This window comes from Platichthys flesus, chromosome 16, assembly GCF_949316205.1.
Source record: "Platichthys flesus chromosome 16, fPlaFle2.1, whole genome shotgun sequence".
NCBI lineage: Eukaryota > Metazoa > Chordata > Actinopteri > Pleuronectiformes > Pleuronectidae > Platichthys > Platichthys flesus.
The window spans coordinates 4,277,785-4,297,450 of NC_084960.1; the positions used below are offsets into that span (position 1 = coordinate 4,277,785).

The window sequence follows — 19,666 nt, forward strand, 5'->3', positions numbered from 1 at the left end:
CTGGGAGGAAGTGGAGACGTGTTGTCCATGTTTGTTCACAGACTATTCAGGGTCACTATGTAAATGTGGTTGAGAGATTATGTATAAAAGGACCAGATTTCCTAAAATCCCAATGTGAGTTTTCTTAAACTCTCTTGAAGATGAAAGTCTCTACTTTAGTGTCAAAATAAATATTAGATTTTAAATCCACTGTGCTGCAGAAACAACGAAAAATGTGTCACTTACTGTACACACGCACACGCACATTAAAGCGCACACTTGAGACATGCACAAACACACGAGCCAGCGTGCTGCCACATGCTTGACTGAGTCTGAATCCAGAACATGTTAAAGCATTCAGAGGACTTGAGAGAGAGAGAGAGGATGAGTGGATGAAGGGGGGGGGGGGGAGAAGGAGAGATGGATGTAGAGCAAGACGATGGACAAAAACCAAGACAGATGGAGAGTCGCACTGACACATATGCGAGGCAAAATACGGAGTATGAAAGCGAGGCTGCAGTTGGAGTGAGATCTCTGCCAGGACCCCATGTGTGAGCACGATGTGACAGCATATTGACGGATATTTGCAAACAGCTTATCATGCAGAACATAGAACATAGCGTTTCTTTCTATTTACATATGTTCCTATATTTCTTTAACTTGCAGTACTTCGGCATATACCAGTGTTTTCCAGTATTTAACGAGCCACTAATTTTAAATGTAATTTCTTTACGCGTTTGTTTCTTTTATTAGATTCCATAGCATATCCTGTGTGACTGACAGCTGCTGTGACCAATGGCGTGGTGCGGATGACTGTACAGACCCCACCCCATTGGCCCACACCCCTGGGCTGTATGAAATGCCGGTCACTAGGTTCCCGCTCCCCATTGGCTGGCCGGCTCTGAGGCCTGCGATCTAATTGGCCGCCTCTGGGGATGTTGTTCTGTGTTCAGTGGAGCAATGAGAAATAGGCACAGGCTAAATCTGTTTTCTCTTTCTTTCTTGTTGCCGTTTTCTCATTCTGTCCATCTCTTCTCCATGTTTACCGAGGGAGGAGAATCCGAGAGAGCCTCCTCCACTCTCTCCATCTTTTTGGCCGCATCATTTTTTACATCTGTCCTATTACTGTTTTGATGTATCTAGAAATAACAAGGCGCTTCCTCTTTTATTCTTTGTCATTTTCTTATCAAGGCAATGTCTTTTTTTCTTGTTCTTCTTATGTATTTGTAGATAAAACTCCAACATCTGTTTATATCTCTTGTTCTCCCCATTTTACCCTCTGTCCATCCGTCTTGCTTGTTTCTGCAGGTGACCGCTAAACAATACACACAGGGTCTCTCCATCTTATCTGATCTACAATGATTTACTCTGTTGTGTGTACATGACTCAAACCACCAATAGTCCACGCACACAATGGATTTCCACACTTGTGTCCATGCATTGTGTGTGTGTGTGTGTGTGTGTGTGTGTGTTCATATCAGACTTACGGAGGAGGTATTCAGCAGCATCTGCTTCATAGTCAGCATCTTCTGGGAAGTGATCAATCTTCTTACACACTCCTCTGAATGTTCCTGCAGCGGAGAAACACAAATCCGTTCAGTTCAGATCTTTAATGTCACACAAGAGGAAAATCGGAGTGAGTGAAATTCTATTACTGCTAATTAAAAACAATGGATTTACAGCAGTCATTACAATTTGGAATATTATTAACCACACAGACAAATCCTCAGTTGAAGTCAACATCTATCTGCATTAACTCGTTCAACCCATCATCCTGGTTTTCAGTGTTTTATCCTCTAACAGCTGCAGGTCAGATGTCTGCACATTTCTTTCTTGAGCTGGTTTTGCTCATTTTCTTGAAGGTGTTGTTTCCTCATTGTCAGTGAATCAAAACAAGCAATTAACAAATAGAATAAAATCAAATTGTGAACATGGTCTCTTGTCATGAAATCAGCAGCCACTGGCTGTTTCAGGTAAGAGGAGCAACTACAGTCACCACTACTGTCTTCAATTGAAATAATGGGTCAGTTGTGTTTTTAATAAAAGGACTAATCAGATGAATTGTGTGTTTTGTCCACAATGACTCTTCAGTGAACATTGACATCCTGTACACAGACATGAAATTACATCGAAAGCAGAGAGAGAGATAGGGAGGGTGGTTCATACAGAGAGAGTGATAGATAGATAGATAGATAGATAGATAGATAGATAGATAGATAGATAGATAGATAGATAGATAGATAGATAGATAGATAGATAGATGGATAGATGGATAGATAGATATATAGATAGATAGATAGATAGATAGAGAGATAGAGAGGGATAGAGATAGAGGGATGGAGAGACTGAAAGAAAGAGAGATAAAGATAGAGGGAGAGAAAGACATGACAGATGACGCAGGGCTGTAGCCTTCAGGCTTTGTGTGGGAAACACTTATGAAAAGCCTTATCACACCCAGTACACACACGCACACACACACACAACTTTGAATACAAAAACATACACAGCTTCTAAAATGCGACATCAAGTGTACACTAACACACACACACACAAGTGCGAATCAAGCTCATTAAATTGATACATGCACACGATCAATCATGGGTGTAAGTAAAAGCCTTCAGCCACCTTTATCTATATTGTTTATATATGTGTGTCAGAAGAAGTGGAGGTGTGTGTGTGTGTGTGTGTGTGTGTGTGTGTGTGTGTGTGTGTAATATTGACTAGGATGCAGTCTCCTATGAGCGTGTGTCAGGCAGAGTGACTCATTCTCCTCGACCATACAGTATGTGTGTGCAAGTGTGTGTGTGTGTGTGTGTGTGTGCTGCGTGTTGCTTCATTCCCACCCATCATTCAGACCCATTCGCACATGGTCAACACCACAGGGGATATGGGAGAGAGGAGGGTGGGGGGTAGGGGGTGAAAGGAAGATGAAGGCGGATGGAGAAAGAGGAAGTGCTGGTTGAAAGTGGTGCGGTGGTAAAATGGCGCGGGGGGAATTGGAGAGAAGCGGGAGGATCGAGGCTGCTGATGAACAAATGAACGACTCAACCTAATTGCTTATTTGCATATGAAGAAGTTCTTTCCAGGAGCCACATTCAGGAAATGTCGATTCATGCAGCTCGTTGCAGTTGTGGCCGTAACTTTGAGACTGAGAAGTACAGTCTTTGATATTTGGAATTTAACAAAGTTATATTCCGTACAAAATTGGGTAAAAGGTTTTGTGTTAATTAAAGTCTAAAGGACAAAGCTGTAATTCGACAAATACACAAAAGTGCAGCGCAGAGATCATCTTTGCACAACCGTTTACTGCGGAAAATCCACATCAAGAGGAAAATAAAATATAAATATGACTAAATATATAAACTTTGTCTTTTCCAATAACAAAAGGCTGAAATTCTCTGGTTGTGTTTAATGTTAATACTTTCTGATTGGTTGTGTCAATTGAGAGCCTTAAATAACACTGATAATATCACAGATTAAAGACAAATTCAATAACACTCCTGGTGTTATTCTGTATTTGGTTATTGACAATAAGCCCCATTTAAAGGCCTAAATCAACCAGGCCCAATAGTTCCCTTAAGTCCAATCATGCTGCCCCAAATTGCACACACTCATATGAAGACCTAAACCCATTAGTTGTGTAGAAGTGTGTAATTCTTGCCGGAATGACTGATGAGAAAAGTCGACTTTATCTACACTGACGCAACTTTTCATTGAGGTCAAGTTGTTGTTGGTTTGCGTCTCTTTCTGGGAGTTGTTGACAATGAGGAGAGTGCAGGACGCTGCTTTGCTTTATCTGATCAGGTGGCCTCGTGTAATTGGACGATAGAAGCAGCGAGGAGTCACAGAAGGTAACGGAGACCTTAGCTGGCCCTGCCAGACACATCAAGGTGTAAAGCATCATCAGTCAGAGCTCTGCCTCGTGTTTGTCAGCCGGGGAATTCATTATAGCTCCTGCCTTTTAAACGGACGGATTTGTATTGAACCGTTCTGATTTATGGAGCAACAAACGGCCTCACACAATGACACGGAGAATAGGAACAGAGAGATATACGGCTGCTTTTATTTCACTCTCGGTGGCCTAAATCACGGCCGAATAAACACAGCGTAAAGTGGACACACACAGACACAGACACACTAATAACACACACTGAGTGTCGCTGGTGAATACACACTTCCATAAAGATTAGCTTAACACAAACAGACACACATACGCATGTAAAAGACAACAGCTATATATTAATTCCAAGTCACAACAAGCAGCCGCTCTTCACTGTTTTCCACCTTCAGCACCTTCACAACCTACTTCCTCTTTACAATGTCAGCCCATGTCACATGTGTCTGAACTGACCAATCAGAGGCGAGAAGGACTTGGACTCAGGTACAGGTGAGTGAGGCAGATTCAGTTAATCATTTGAACTGTTGTAAAGATGCTGGAGTAAATAATCAATAAACATGTAAAATATAACTGTGTGAATATAAATCTATAAATACTTAATGGAAGCTGTGGATGGGTTTTACAGCAAGAGAGCTCACGTAAAAGGTTTTTTATGGATTAATGAATATTGCTAGTGTTTAAAATAATGTGTTCTTCCTAATAAGGTCAACAGTTGGACTCCTGGTGTCCATGTAAACAGAGTCACTCTTCTGTCAGTTAGAGATAAATCCTCACAGTCTCAATATGATCTCATCTGGCCAGAAACAATAATTGGACTTCTTGTTCAGTGGGCTTGAACGGTTTGGAATCGAACATACACTGAAAGTAATGTGCAATATTTTCCACACACTGCTCCACCCACAGTGAGGAACTAGAAGAAACTGCCCATTCCTTCCATTACACATTCACTCGAACACACACTGACACGCTGTGCATTTGTAATCACGGCCGACAATGTCACACTGTTGTTCTGTTCCTCTGAGGTCATGTATCACTGGTTTTCGGCCATTTGTGTGTATGTACGTGCCTGTGTATGAGTGTGTGTTAAGGACATATCTTCCTTTTTTTTGGTCTAATTAACTCCAAAACACATGAACACAAACGCACAAACAAACACACACACACACACAGCCCGCGCAGTGGGAACATCTATCAAGAGACATTTGCCTAACAAAGGTCAGGGTGGCCCGAGGGGAGCTGCAACCACAGCCGCAGAAAGGCATTATGGGTCGTGGCCAGTGGGGATGGGAGTCCAGTGTGTGCAAGTGTGTGTGTCTGTATGTTTTATCTCATGTGGCACAGGGCTTAGTTTCTCCTACTGGGCCGAGTGTGCTGCTCCTGTCACTTACATTCAGACACATGCACACACATGAACATGGCTGCGCCCCCTCGTGTACGATTAGAAAGCACCGAGCTGTGAGTTCAGAGCGTTAATGGAAGAATAGACTAAATGATAATAATAATATTTAAAAGAATAATGTGAACATATAGACCTCATTAACTGTTATACTACCTTTTACCATTTATTACTGCCGTCATGGAGGTTATGTTTTCACCCCGTCTGTTTGTTTAGTTCCGCTGGTAAAAAGTACAAGTGATGTAGTACGAATACAAAACAGTGAAAAATACTCAACGAGAAAACATAGAGCCTGAATCAAGGTTAAAAAGTAGACAAACACAAAAAACTGTTTCTCTACATGCCCCCATGATTGTGACGCTGCTTGTCCTTGAAACACACACACACACACACAACACACTAACACTGGAATACTCTAAATGACATGACAAGAAAACTGAATGCAAAGACTTTGTATGTTTAACTACACATGTTCCGTTTTTTTTCATTTGCTAATATGAAACCAAGAAAACGTGATTTTTGGGAGCATCTCAATATCATTGAAACCTTGTTCTCAGACAAGCTGCTAATCAGATGGCGTGAGGTTCCAAACGCTGCATGTGAGCGGCCCGTCTCCACACGGCCACATGCACACACGAGCCACATGCACACACGAGCCACATGCACACACGAGCAACATGCACACACGAGCCACATGCACACACGAGCCACATGCGCTCCGGACATACAGGGTTTTTCGTCGACTAGAAAACAGAAGAGGAAGGAGTGAGCGAGGGGAAACGGGGAGGAAGTTGAAAAGCAGAGCAAATTGGACTGCTTGTTTCCTCAGAGCGCCTCTGACAGCTCAGTGTGGGTGACTGTGCCTCTTCCTCTCGTTCGCTCACTCGCTACCTCGCTCGCTCTCTCTGATTACCTCGTTCCAGGCGAAGGGAAAGAGAGCGAGAGAGAGAGAGAGAGAGAGAGAGAGAGAGAGAAAGAGAGAGAAAGAGAAGGAGAAGGAGAGAGAGAGAGGCTAGTTTCCACGGTGATGGCTGATGAAAGAGAACGAGACAGGTTCTGCTTGGTTGCACACCTGTCCTCTTTCTCTCTCTTCTTTCTCCTTTTTTCTCTGTCTGTTCTTCCTTAAATCCACCCATGTTTATCCCCCCTCTCTCTCTCTCTTTCCCCAAAACATCTGTCTGTTCCTGTTTCAAGTCTCCTCATCAAGCCTCCTTTACCCTGCCTCCTTTGCTCTCCTCTCGTTCTGAAGAATCCATTCATCCCTTTTCACTTTGCCTCATCCTCTCTTGTTTCTGCTCTCTTTCATGCACGCTTGCTTCTAGCATCCGACTGCATTGCACGGCCAAAAGTATTACAGCCCTGAGCTGAACGTCTGCGAGGTCAAGCAAAATTAAAGAAAAACTCTAAAAAAGATACAAAGATACAGAACTTCAAATAATATTTAAGTTATGATCCTCTCCCCCCCTTTTATCTCTCTTTTCTTCTTCGTCCCCCCCCCACCTTTACCTCACTGCCGCCCTGTCAGCTGATTGTTTCTCTCCCAGACACGGTCAAACACCCAACATCTTTAATTAATACCCATCTCCCTGAGCAGTGACCTCATTTTTCACTCCGTCCTTCCTTTTCTTACCCCGAGCTCCTGCTGTCTTCGCTCTCTCCTTCCTCCCGCAGCCACCTGGGGATCACTTTGTCCCCGTCCGTGCCTAAAACCCTCTCCTCTCTATTACCAGGTGATCATTTAGATCCCCGCCGAGGCCACTCGCTCCCCAGAGATTCAGCTGAGACCGAGGACATGCACGGCTCATCCATCACTTTCCACCCACCGCCGCTCGCCACTGTTTCATTCATACACGTTCTGGTTTCTCCTCATTCATGCTCTGCCTCCATCCTCTAGCACCTCTACCCCCCACCTCCCGCATGCTTCTCTTCTCATTTCCTGGATTTCTCGTGCCCATTTATCACAGGGGGGAAACTTAACCTCCCAGTACACCTGCTGAGACGCAAACACTCACTGCAGGCAACAAATTCCAACCTGACCACATGCACACATACACACACACACACACACACACTGGCGCTGTCCTGCATGAATACTATTATACACTAAAGCTCCCTCACTTGACAAAGAGCTTATTTACACATGTTATTACCATGTCATTTGGATCCCAGCGGCTCTCTGAGACATGACCAGGACTTCATTTCCTCTACCTTGATTTAGCAAAGCCTGTTTTTGAAGGGAGCACATAATATTGTCTCTTTGTTCCAGTCTTGTCTTTTTGGAGAGATGCATTTCTTCACTTCGCTTTCAATGATATTTATGAAATTGCTTTGAATTATTGTAAAAATAAAGATGTTATTTCTGTAAGTGTTGAAGCTTTGAGGTTTATTATCCTTCATAGTTGTGCTCGAGAAGAGATAAGACAGGAGTGCGGCCTGTTGACACCATGCTGGTCTTGCTCATGTTAATTCTCTGCAGTTTCAGGTATGTGGCTTCAGCCGCGGTTAACATTTGCCTGGAATAACAATGTGCTTGTGTTCATTATTTATTCATAATTACGAGGAATCTCTTTGAATTTTGATCCAGCTTCTGAATCTGAACCTCCTCAACTCTGGATACCTGCTCATCTCTCCTCAACCCGTCCAATCAGAAGCCTTCATGCTAACATCGTGCTCCATTCCCTCATAATCAGCACCAGAGTTAAAAAACGCCTTGTTCATAAAACTGCTTCCTTCTTCTTCCTGCTGGGGTCCAGTTGCCCACATCCACGCCTCTTTTCACAATAAAGTTCATTCTAATCTCTTTCTCTAAACGTCTTTCCTGACTGAAAGACGAGCTGCCATACAAAACAGGAGAGATCCCATGAGCTCCATGTTAAAACCACGTGTAAATAATAGCAAATATGTATAATTTTACCAAAGTTAAGTCAACTTCCAATGAAATAGATGCAAAAATCATCTCCAGCGGATGATTCTCAAAGCTTCTTCCCTTCAGTTAAGCAAACTGTGCCACAGGAAAACGTTGTGCACGCTATATGTGCAGCGCAGTACGTATGCATGACTGCTCCATACATTTACTGCAAGAACACCGCATACACCATGTTCCTCCACCCCCCACCTCTCTCGTTCTATCTCCCCCCCTCCCTCCACTCGCTCTCTGATGTCGGGCAGAGGACAAGCCACATGTACGCCAGTCAGAAACATCCATTTGCTGTCAGTTTATGAGGCGTTTATGAATTATAAAACTGGACAACCGGGGACGCGGGAACGAGTGAAGTGGGGGTAAGATGGGCAGAATGAGAGGAGGCATAAATGGTAACGTATTCCCTTTGGTTGCACGATTGTGTGTGTGTGTGTGCGCATGAGGGGGGATTTGTGCATCTGCATGTTTTTTTGCGTCTGTTGCATGTGAGCTTGTTTGTGTTTGCGTGTGACTGTGCGTGTCCATGTGTGTGCATGAACTGACTTTGTGCTGACATTGTGTCTATCTGTGTGTACTTCTCCCACGGCTGTTCTTATGTGGCGGCTCGGGAATATCCAAGAATTTATCAATTTATTCATTCAATTACAAGTGTGCATGTGTGTTTGCTTGTGTGTGTTTTCATGTATGTGTTTGTGTGCATGTGCGTGTGTTTATGTGTTTGTGTGCGTGCATGTATGTGTTTTGGTGTGTATGTAAATGAGAGTGTGTTTTCAATACAGCCTTATACCTGCGCCATCTGGCCCTGTAATAGCCTGCTATGCCCTCCAGAATCAGATGATTGTGTCTGGCTGCAACAGACACAAACACACACACACACACGTGGAAACGACACACTCCAACTGGAGGCAACATTTTTAATGGTAATTGAAAAGTTTTCTTGCCCCAAAAATTAAATTATGTAAATGATATATCATGCAAACTACACTTCCTGTGAAGTTTGACCCCTGCGCACCCTCAGCCCTCAGGAAAGATGATGACATGTTTGGAACTGAGCCTGTTTGCTGGTGTAGAGGGAGCAAGAGATTCAGGGGGGGGGGGGTTTCAGTTTTATCTCGGTGTGTGCAGCAGCAGCAGCAGCAGCATGTTTGGCCTTTGTGTTGTTAACATGCAAACCAGGAACAGGCCTAAAAATAACACCTACAAGAATCTGCAGAGCAACAGGTGCTGCGTGGTCACTGGGTCCAGCTGTTGGGGTCAGTAAACAGTTTCTTGTGTTTTTAGTGTGTTGAGCTAAAGCTGCTTTAGGAATGCAGTGTCTGGTGGTACAGACTGAATATCACAACAACTTCCCCCCTATTTGAATACTGGTTCCCAGTTCTCCCTGTGTGTGTGGGGGCTTTATCCAGGTTCTCAAAGACATGCAGACACAGGTGAGGTTAATTGGAGACTGCATGTGTGAATGTGAGCGGGATTGGTTGCTTGTCTCCATATGATACACTGACAGCCTGTCCAGGGTGAACCCCACCTTTCGCCCAATGTCAGCTGGAATTGGCTCCAGCTCCAGCCCCCCCACGACCCTCATGAGGATAACTGGTGTATATAAAGGATGGATTCAAGGTTCCCAGACGATACATCCTTGTTTCTTTGGTGAGCACCACTGTGATTCTCTTGATCACGTTTCTACTCTTGTGTTAAATAGAGATTGTGCGACTGTCTTTGAAGAATCACACACACACACAAACACAATGTCACACATTTCCTTTCGAACCACAGATTTCGCACTTTTCGAATCCGACCGTGTGTTTTCCGGGTTTTGCTTGCCTGAGAGTGAAGACAGATGGCAGACATGTTGCAGTGAACAGATTTGGTTGTTCACAGTGTCAGCACCTGCTAATATCGGAAACACTCCACCAAGCAATCTGCAACATGTACAGTATGAAAACAACCAATTATCAAGTTTTATAGGTTTCCCTCGGGTTTGGAGACAAGTGATTTGAGCTCCTGCCGACATAATAAGACACATCTTATCGTTGTGCTGCAGCGTCTCTGCCACGTCGGAGCTCCCGCATGGAAGGAAAACAGGATCACACGTCTACAAGCTCCAGAGGAACACACCCACCAGTCTCTGTGTTTTCCGTCTTCATATATTCACTTGTTGTCTCTGACTTGCTTTGTATGTCGCGTTCCAGTTAAAGTGACGGCCTGTCTACCTTCCTATCATCCATCTGACTTATTTTGTCTATATTTCCATATTTAGTCACTGCCCCCTTGATCCTACATGTTCAAACTCATGCAACCATCATCTGTACCACTAGTCTTCTGAGAGCTGGAGCCAATGTCCCTTCTAAATGCGACAAAAAGAAAACATAAATATCTCCAGGTGAAAAGCAGTGACACACACGTAGAAGACACCGACGTGTTTGTAATAAGAAGAGCTGACGACGGTGTCTGGTGCTGTAAACATGATCACCTGATCTCTGCAGCGGAGTGAATACGTCACTTCCTGTCTCTGCCTGCTGCATCCGGCTGCTCCACCTCTCGCCGGAATGATGCAGAGGATTTGTTGCTGTTGTGAGCGTGTCTGTGAAGCTCCCACTGTGTTGTGCATGTGTGAAAGGAAACTCTGGGTAAACTCTGTAGCCGATTCTCCGGATTCTACCCAGAGGTCATGTCAACTGCCACTGGAGTTACATTTAAGCTTATTTGGGCTTTTATCAGCTCACTTAAATATATCTGATTACACTGCAGTTCTCACAGGTTAAAATAAGATTTCTGGAGCTGACTGTCGGATATTAAGAAAAAAAAGACTGAACCTTTCCCTCCAGAAACACAAAGTCAACACGTGTCCCCACAACATCACCTTCTCCATGTTCCCAGTGACCAGTGAGCTTCCTAAACCCAGTCTGTTATAGAAGTAACAAGGTAAATCGGGGTGTGTTTGCATAAATCAACAGGTCCCTCAACTGTGGCGGACGCCAAACCGACACCTGATCCCAGCACCGCCCAGGTGACTCCGCCCCCCCCCCCCCCACTGCCCAAATCTTTGTCTTTCCCTGGATCCCAACAACGTGATGATAACACGGCTTCAAAAAAGAACAAATTCCCGACCACGCTCGGTGCGAGACCCAGGTACTTGTTAGCGCTGCAGCTGCCTGGCTAATAACGCTGCCAGCTGTCTGTGTTTGTGCCTGTTAGTGCTTTATTTGTACCTTCAGCTATAAATGCAGCGTGATGACAACCAGACAAGAGCAGGAAACTGTCTCATTCTCTTCTGTGGCAGAGGAGAGGGATGCAAGAGTGAATTCAGGGAAAAGGACAGCTTCTTAAGAACTGAGTTACAGGGATTATGGGATGCTGTCAAACACACACTCACACAGAGGGAAACACACACACACACAGACACATGCACGCTCGCACACTAGGCACACCAAAGCTCCTGTGGTGTTAGATAGACAGAAGCAGACAGTGTGTGTGTGTGTGTGTGTGTGTGTACAGATATCTTTGTGAGGATCATTTTTAGTGTAGAATTTACAGAATGAGGACATTTTGAGACATTTGGGTTGTTTGGGGAAAGTTGGGTTATAGGGGAAGTAATTAGGGTTTGGTATTTATAGGGTTAGGGAGGCTCAGGTGGTAGAGCGGCTCGTCCACTAAACAGAAGGTCAGCCCCCATTCCGCATGCAGAAGCGTCCGCGGGCAAGAACCCTAAATTGCGTGATGTGGGATGTGTTGCACAGAGATGCACTGTGTGAATGTGTGTGTGGGACGAGTGAGGACATTTGGGATGGTCCTCACTCTCTGTGGCTGCTTGGAGGTTCAGCCTCGGTTAGAATCAGTTGTAGGTTATGGTCAGGATAAGGGTTATGTTCATAGGGTAAGAGGTGGTGGTGACAGAGCATCACAGAGAACACGCTCCACATATTTGCGCGTGTGTGTGCGTGTGTGTGTGTGTGCTTGAACTTATATTTACAGGACATTTTTGGAAAGTGAGTACATCTTGTTGGACGGTTAAGACTTTTAAGAGTTAGTGTTAGAACTAGGGTCAGGGTTAGGCGGTTAGTTGTGATGGTTAAGGGTTAGGGGCCATTTGGAAGGCATACTGCCAGGGTCCTCACTAAGATAGAAGTATAAATGTGTGTGATTGTGTGTGTGTACGTGTACATTTACGTGTGGCAAGAGCAGAGAACTACGCACACACACACACACACACATGGATAGACACTGCTGGGAAAAAGACAGACAGAGAAAATCAGACAGCCACACACATACACACACACATCAGATGAAGAGAGACAGCTGTGTGTGTGTGTGTGTGTGTGTGTGTGTGTGTGTGTGTGTGTGTGTGTGTGCGTGTGTGTGTGTGTGTGTGTGTGACTGACAGACAGACAGACACACCGACAGACGGACAGACAGCCGGGCGGTCAGACAGATCACGTACCTTCCAGACAGCAGGTTCGCCACAGGCCGGAGTGCGTCATCACCTCCTCGTTCTTGCGGCTCGTGTCGTTGTCGCCGCTGTTCTTGTTGCGACAGACCCCGCGCGAGTACAGCCAGTAGTCGGTCCCGACGGCGATGGTCATGAGGCTGAAGGCGGCGAACGCGCCCACCGTCGTCACGAGCATCTGGACGCCGCGGTCACACATCAGCATCTTCATATAGGCGGCTCCGGTTTGTCTCTATGTGTCTTTTCTTCTTTCGTTCCTCCTTCGCTGCTAGATTCAGCCTTTTTTATTTCCTTTATATCCCGCGAGACTTGGAGAGTCGGGGGGTGAGGTGTTCAACAGACAGGCACTCGGAGATGGATCTATAAATATAAATATATATATAAAATAGAAAAATGGTAAACGGGGGGGATGGGTGGGTGGGGGGGGGGGGTCTTATAAGCTCTGGGAGGAAGATGGAATACTTGGCTGCCTCGTCCGTGGAGTTGACAGGAGGCTCGTGGCAAAGGGCGGGAAGGTGGGGGGGCGGCACGTCACTTTCTCGCGCATCAAAAACCGGTTTTCACCACCACCGTCACCCTCGTGCACACGCACACACCGGGGAGGGGGGTTTCACGACCACCGGTTGTCCTCGACTAACCGACGCTGCCCCCGGTCAGTCAGTCAGGGTGACGGCGACACCACATTCCGCCTCTTCCCTGCGCGTAATTCGTCGCACGGTTACGCACGGCCAGTTGCGCAAAGAGCCGCGTTATCCAGAAGAAATCAGATCTTCCTCCTCTTCCTCCTCTTCCTCCTCTTCCTTCCCTCTCTCTTCCCTTTTCTCAACTTCTGCCGCTGCTCCTCCAAAACAGCTCCCTCATCAATCTGTTAACCGTTAACAGCCAGGGTGTGCGAGGGGGGACTCCATCTTTAAAAGAACAACAACAACAATAATCAGGATAAAATGGCACTGGTTTGTTTTTTTACCTCACCGACGTAACCGCTCGTCAATGTGTGAACGGAGGGGATTTGAACCCCCGGTTCCACTGAGGCAAATGAGCCGGGGACTCACCGCTGGGCAAGGATCCGCTCCGGTGTCTCTCAGCAGCAGCAGCGCCTGAGACGTGAGGCGGTGCAGCTGAGGCTGTTTTCACCCCCTTCTCCTTCTTCCTGTTGAATCACTGAATGAATGGAGGATGAATCAAGGCCAGACGCGTCGGTTATGAAGAGAGAACGGACGCTGGCCGAGATCCGTCGTGTGTTATCCACTCCAGCTGTTGACTCACTGACATGTTCTCTGTACCCCTCCTCCAGATGTGCGCACGGGAGCTGCTGCCCCAGACAGTCGCTGATATTTAATAATAATAATAATGATAATAACACCGATGATATAAATCTGTTCTACCAGCGGTTATCTGCAGTGAGGAGACGCATCGGGGTTTAAGTTAGAGGCACAAACAAAAAATCTCCTCCGTGCGGGATTCATCAATTTCCTCCTCGCTCGCTCTCACCGCCGGAGTTCGACCACAACCGGGACGAACCGGTCCATATACGCCGCCTGCAGATGGACCCTCTCGGTCAGCTACACCCGCTTGCTCCCGAGGAAAAAAACGTGCCCGTTCCTGCGAATGAGAGGAAAAAATGACAGCCGCCCCCTCCTCCTCCTCCTCCTGCTCGTCTTCCTCCTCCTCCTCCTCCTCACGGGTCCAACCAACACAAAATAAAACTAAGCGCGCGTCTCCCCAAACTCCGCCTGAGGCCGCACCGCTCGGCTCGGATTGGACTCGCGGGTGACAGCGACCCTTCAGGAGCTAAACCGACCCCGTCACCGCCGCGTGTCCCCGCCCACCGCCGCAACGCCGTCGGTAGAAACTGCGGGTGTATCTCCGGCAGAGAGCAGGGAGGATGTTCGGAGTTTAAACATCAGCAACGAAAGAGACGCGTCTTTTGTTGATGTTTAGTCACACGAAGTTCGTGACGGCAGCGTCACTCACTGTGTTGACATGTCGGAGCGCGCACGCACACGTGCACATGCTTCATATCAATATCATATGTTCGACACACGTGTTCACCGCGTCTTCAAATGCAGATCTTCCCACAGGCGGTGCTCTGCCGCGTCGCTGCTGTCGCTCTGCCGCGCCGCTGCTGCCGCTCCTTAAGAGAGAGAGAGAGAGAGAGAGAGAGAGAGAGAGAGAGCGCTGTCCGTGGTGCTGAACGTGTGAGCGGCCTGGAGGCGCTGTCCTTGGTCCTGAATCGAAGTATATTAACGTATTAATACAGTTAACGTTGTATTGTTGTATTATTATACAATGTATTATATAATTATTATTGCATTATTCTCTCTCTCCTCTGTTCGCGGTCTTAGTGGCCCCTGCACCGCACTGATTAGTGAGAGGAGAGTAAGAGATAGAGAGAGAGAGGGGGGGGGGAGGGGGGGTTAGGGGAGAAAGAGAGATTGGCAAGCGATGCATGAAGAATCGCGCCCGGGAGAGAAGCAGAGACGCCACTTAAAGAGCCACGGACCGTTTTTAATGATTCCACTCCAGCGAGGCTTCCACACAAGGCGGTCTGAGCTTCACAGTTCACTCCACACATTGAAGAAGAACGTGTGCGTGTGCATGTGTGTGTGTGTGTGTGTGCACGAGTGTGTTCAGCCTATGTACTGCAGGCATTTGTATGTGTTTATGTCGATGTGCACGTGACGCTCTTATGTGCAAATGCGTGCACATATAAGCATGTGTAAATGTCTTTATGAGGTGTGTGTGTGTGTTTTAAAGCTCATTGTATTGCCTGTTTAAGGTATGAAGTGAAGCCTGTCTTCTCCACTGGAGACCAATGACAGGAGGACAGGACTGCAGGGAGGAATAAAGAAACGTACCCTCACTCTCTAATTGTTATTTGAATGTGTTTATTTACTGGTAGCATGTTTATTTATGAATGAACACAAACCCTTGTGCACATGTATCTGACAGACATGAGTATTTAATGTAAGGACAGTGTTTTAGGATGATCTGTAGATGTCAGTATGTCAGTACCTAAGTGCCATTCCACATTAATTAAGTGACTGATGAATTGACAGTGTGAGTGACTGGCTGATGGAATAGAGGGTTGTTGGAGTGACTGTGAAATAAACAGAGGAGGAAACACGTGTATTAAAGCCACCGTAAACAAATATGGAGAAAGAAAAGTGAAGAGAGTGGGAGAAAGAGGGATTACAGATAAATAAATGCATGAACAGATCAACAGAGCGCAGTGACGGGTCCTATCATCCTTCTCACTTGCTCTGCCAGTGTGTGTGTGTGTGTCCGAGGCCCTCGCTGCCTGCGTTATCTCACAAGGAAACTCATTAACATAGAAATGACTTCAGGAAGAGTACAGCATTTCACCTCTAGTGAGAGACAGGAGGAAGGGAGGGAGGGATGCCGGAGAAAAGAGGGACGAGGAGTGACAGCACATGACGAGAAGAGGGAGGAAAAAGAGGGGAAGAAAAAGGTAAGAGACACTGTGGTGGGAGAGGGTGAGTGGACGAGTGCAGCGAGGAGGGAGGAGAGGGTGGGGAGTGGGAAAGGATGGAGGCAACATATGAGGAAGTACAGATAGAAGAAGACAGAGTGAAGATAGAAGGAAGTGATGGAAAGGGAGAAGAAGAAAGCACTGGATTGAGGAGAAGAGAAGGAAGAGACTGAGTGACAGCAGGAAGGAGAAGTGATGCAGTGATGCATGGCTGCTATGTGCATATCTCCAAGAAAGTATATTCATACCATTATAATTTGTGTTGCCAAATATCTTCTGAAGAAAACATCCTTGTGTGGAAACATCTGAGACAAATTGCATAGTGATCTATTCAAAATGTTGGTGGGGTATGGTCATAATATGGTTTTGACTTTTGGCATTTTGTTGAGGGAAGCAGTTGTTGAGCTATATCATCTGTTTGCTGTTATCACTTCTAGTAAAACCGACTTTGTGGGTGAGAGACAGTGAGTAATGTAGGGAGGAAGGGAGAGGGAGAGAGAGAGAAAATTATTCTAACGTTAATATTAATGAAAGTGAAGGGCTCCCACCATCACACAGAGCAGCTGTGACACTTGTTGCCTGTAGGTGGCAGACGTGTGAACTGCAGCAGTTTTTGTGCCTGTAGATGGTGCAAAGCTATTGCTGCTGTTACATTTTCTGCCAGTAGGTGGCGCAAGTTAGAATGAACACCCAATTTAAGCACTTTCAAGTTTCACAGCAACATTGGTTTCTTGAAAAAAATTCAGGTCTCTCTTTTGTTTCCATCGTATCAGCGGCTACCAGCATCTTTCCTGAAAGATACAGTTCTGAAGTTCATCAATAGTCTTAATACCATTTGGCTCATGGCCCTGGTGTTGCTAGGCAGCAGGGGTGGAGAGGGGTCGCTGATCCCAGTGGAACAAAGCATCATGGGAGATGCAGTTTAGAATCATTAAAGTGTTTTGTGTTTGCCCCTCCCCTTTCTGACTATCCTTTTCCTTCCCTCTCTCCTCTGTCAGTTATGGGGCAGCACAATAGGAGAATGAAGGGAGGAAGATGGGGGCTGGTCCTTGAAGTGAGGAGGAGGAGGACTGCAGGGTTTCTGCTCAGTGAGCTGGAACCTTCTCATGCCTCTGGCCAGTGCTCAGAGACTGGGAGGAGGAGGAGGAGGAGGAAGGGAGGCCTTACAAAAGGAAGAAGTTAAAGGAAAACAAAAAAACAGACAGAAATAATTCAGTAATAGATAAACGTTTTTCAGGGGGACGATGGAAGAGGAGGAGTGGTGAGATGAATGACAGGACAAATATACTGCTGGATACAGTCTGGGTGGTGGGGTGGGGGGTGGGTAACATGTGTAACCTATGAGATAAACCAATCAACCCTGTTGTAAAACCTTACTTGACCTTCGGGGCTTGTGTTATGTATTTTTTCAATATCTCTGTGCATTTGTTAGAATTACATGTGCATGTGTGTATGAGGAAGCTCTTCTCTGTGCACGTTATGGTCGTGTATGTGCATCTGTGTTTGTTTGTGTGTTTCGAGAGGGTTTCACCAGATGGGAATGACTCCGGGGCAGAGAGAGGACATATGGTGATGTGGCAGGATTCTGGCGAGATGCTAATACGTCAAAACTCTGATTTATTACTTAGACCACATCCACAAATACAGAAAAAGGTCTATGAAGAAGTGTGTGTGTGTGTGTGTGAGTATTTGATGTTAAGGAGTATTGTTCCAGTGTGTGCGTGTGTTGTCTCATTTGGCAACACAAAACTGATTATATTGCTGTCTAAGCTTCTGTAGGTGGCGCTCTTTCAGCCATCGTGGTTGTCTTGGCTCATGCTAGCTACAATGGACAGACGACATGAGTGCTCGCCTGGTGGCTGGCTAAAGTATAGGCCATGCATCCTACCTTCTCCATGTTAGTGGATGGGACTTGGGTCAAATTGAAATGTCAAAAAATATATCAAGTGAATTCTCCTATGTTAGGTGGTTGTTTTTCCCACTTGTATACGGTGAAGGGTTAATTTTTCTTACATCCAAGATGGCAGCGTTCATATCTGCAATATTTTGGTTTCATTTCTGGATAGTGTGAGAACGTGTCATCCATCTCTCCCGTCTATGTGAGCGCATCCTTTCTTAATTTAATTGTTTTGTCCAAACAACAAGCGACTGTAGTTGTTTTGATAAAGATGGACGGAGAACAGACGTGACCAGTGTCTGTTGTTACTTTTGTAGTGAAGCAGCCGTGTGTGTTTTTACAGGGCTGCAAAGTGCGAGGACACACTTAGGGAGACATGAGGTCAGTGATCATGTGACAGTGTCTCCAATAGGCATGCACAATGAAAGTGTAAGTGTGTGTGTGTGTGTGTGTGTGGTTGTGTGAAAAAGAGAGAGAGAGTGAATGTGCGTGCGTGAGTTGAACACTGATTGACTGACAGTGAGATTGATTGATGAGGAGGGAGAGGAAGTCAGAGACACACACACACAGATGTATCTTAATTGTGAAAGCACATGTCTGATGGTGTGAAAGTGTGTCTAATATGCTTGTCTAATGAAAATGTGTGTAGGGCAGCATGAGAGAGAGAGAGAGAGAGAGAGAGAGAGAGAGAGAGAGAGAGAGAGAGATAGGGTGAAATAAATCCAATAAGCTCCTCAGTCATGCTCCCCTCTTGAGCGTTTTTTTAAGATCCACTGAATGAAATAAATAAGAGATTCTTTTTCATTTGTCACTTTCCCTTTTTCATCTCTCTCTCTCTCTCTCTCTCTCCAGTGTGCTGCAGTGCCCTGCTGTCATTCACATCACCCCCGCCCCTCCCCCCCTTCGTCCTCCACCCCCATCCACACCAGCAGCCAACTAGTCTCCCAGAGAATTAGTGTGATGCCCCCTAAACATGGCAACCACCGTTAACCCATCTAACTAACTGAGTGGTGTGCACGGTGTGGTGAGAGCGCTACCTGACCATAAAGGAGTTTGGATGGAGGTGTATTTTATATTTACTCCCTCACTCTCAACTGCTTGGACACTAGCTGAAGTTAACACTAGTAGCAGAACTCACACACGAACACGATGGAACAAAAGTGTATTAGAGTTGCAGAGAGAATCGTTACCACACCAACATCCACGTTGATCAGTGAACGGAAACAAGGCAATATGCTCTTTCAACATGATTTATTATTCTACGATTGTAAACATCACAATACACATTTTCTTATTAATAAACTATCTACAAACACATTATAACTCCCCTTCTGCAGAGTCCTCACTGGCGTCTGCACACTGTAAACTATACTATACGCCTTGTATCGCACGTTAGCTCAGCTGAAATCAAAGCAGGAACAACTTCAAGGCAGCCGACCAATTGTTTTAATTCTAACTCAGTAATAGCACGTCATATTACAGTGTCAAGCAGAATGATAAAGTGAGGATTACAAAGGAAAAGAAAGGAACAGGAGGAAATACAAGTAGGGGGCAAATGGTTGTCGAATATTTTAAATCGATAAAAAAAATAATGATAGAAGAATAAAAATGCAAGAGAGGAGAGGGGCAACGGAGAAGA

General features: G+C 45.7%; 1 protein-coding gene across 1 annotated transcript in view; it reads right to left on the reverse strand.

Annotated features, from left to right (window-relative positions):
• The window catches only part of cacng3b (calcium channel, voltage-dependent, gamma subunit 3b), a 16,521-nt gene extending 3,533 nt beyond the window's left edge, over window positions 1-12,988 (reverse strand). Inside the window, exons 1-2 of the mRNA XM_062408103.1 lie at window positions 12,632-12,988; window positions 1,467-1,550 (exon numbers count right to left, since the gene is read on the reverse strand). Of these exons, the coding sequence (XP_062264087.1) occupies window positions 1,467-1,550; window positions 12,632-12,848 (301 nt within the window). The 5' untranslated portion in view covers window positions 12,849-12,988. The remainder of the gene's footprint in view (window positions 1-1,466; window positions 1,551-12,631) is intronic.
• Between the last annotated feature and the right edge of the window lie 6,678 nt (window positions 12,989-19,666).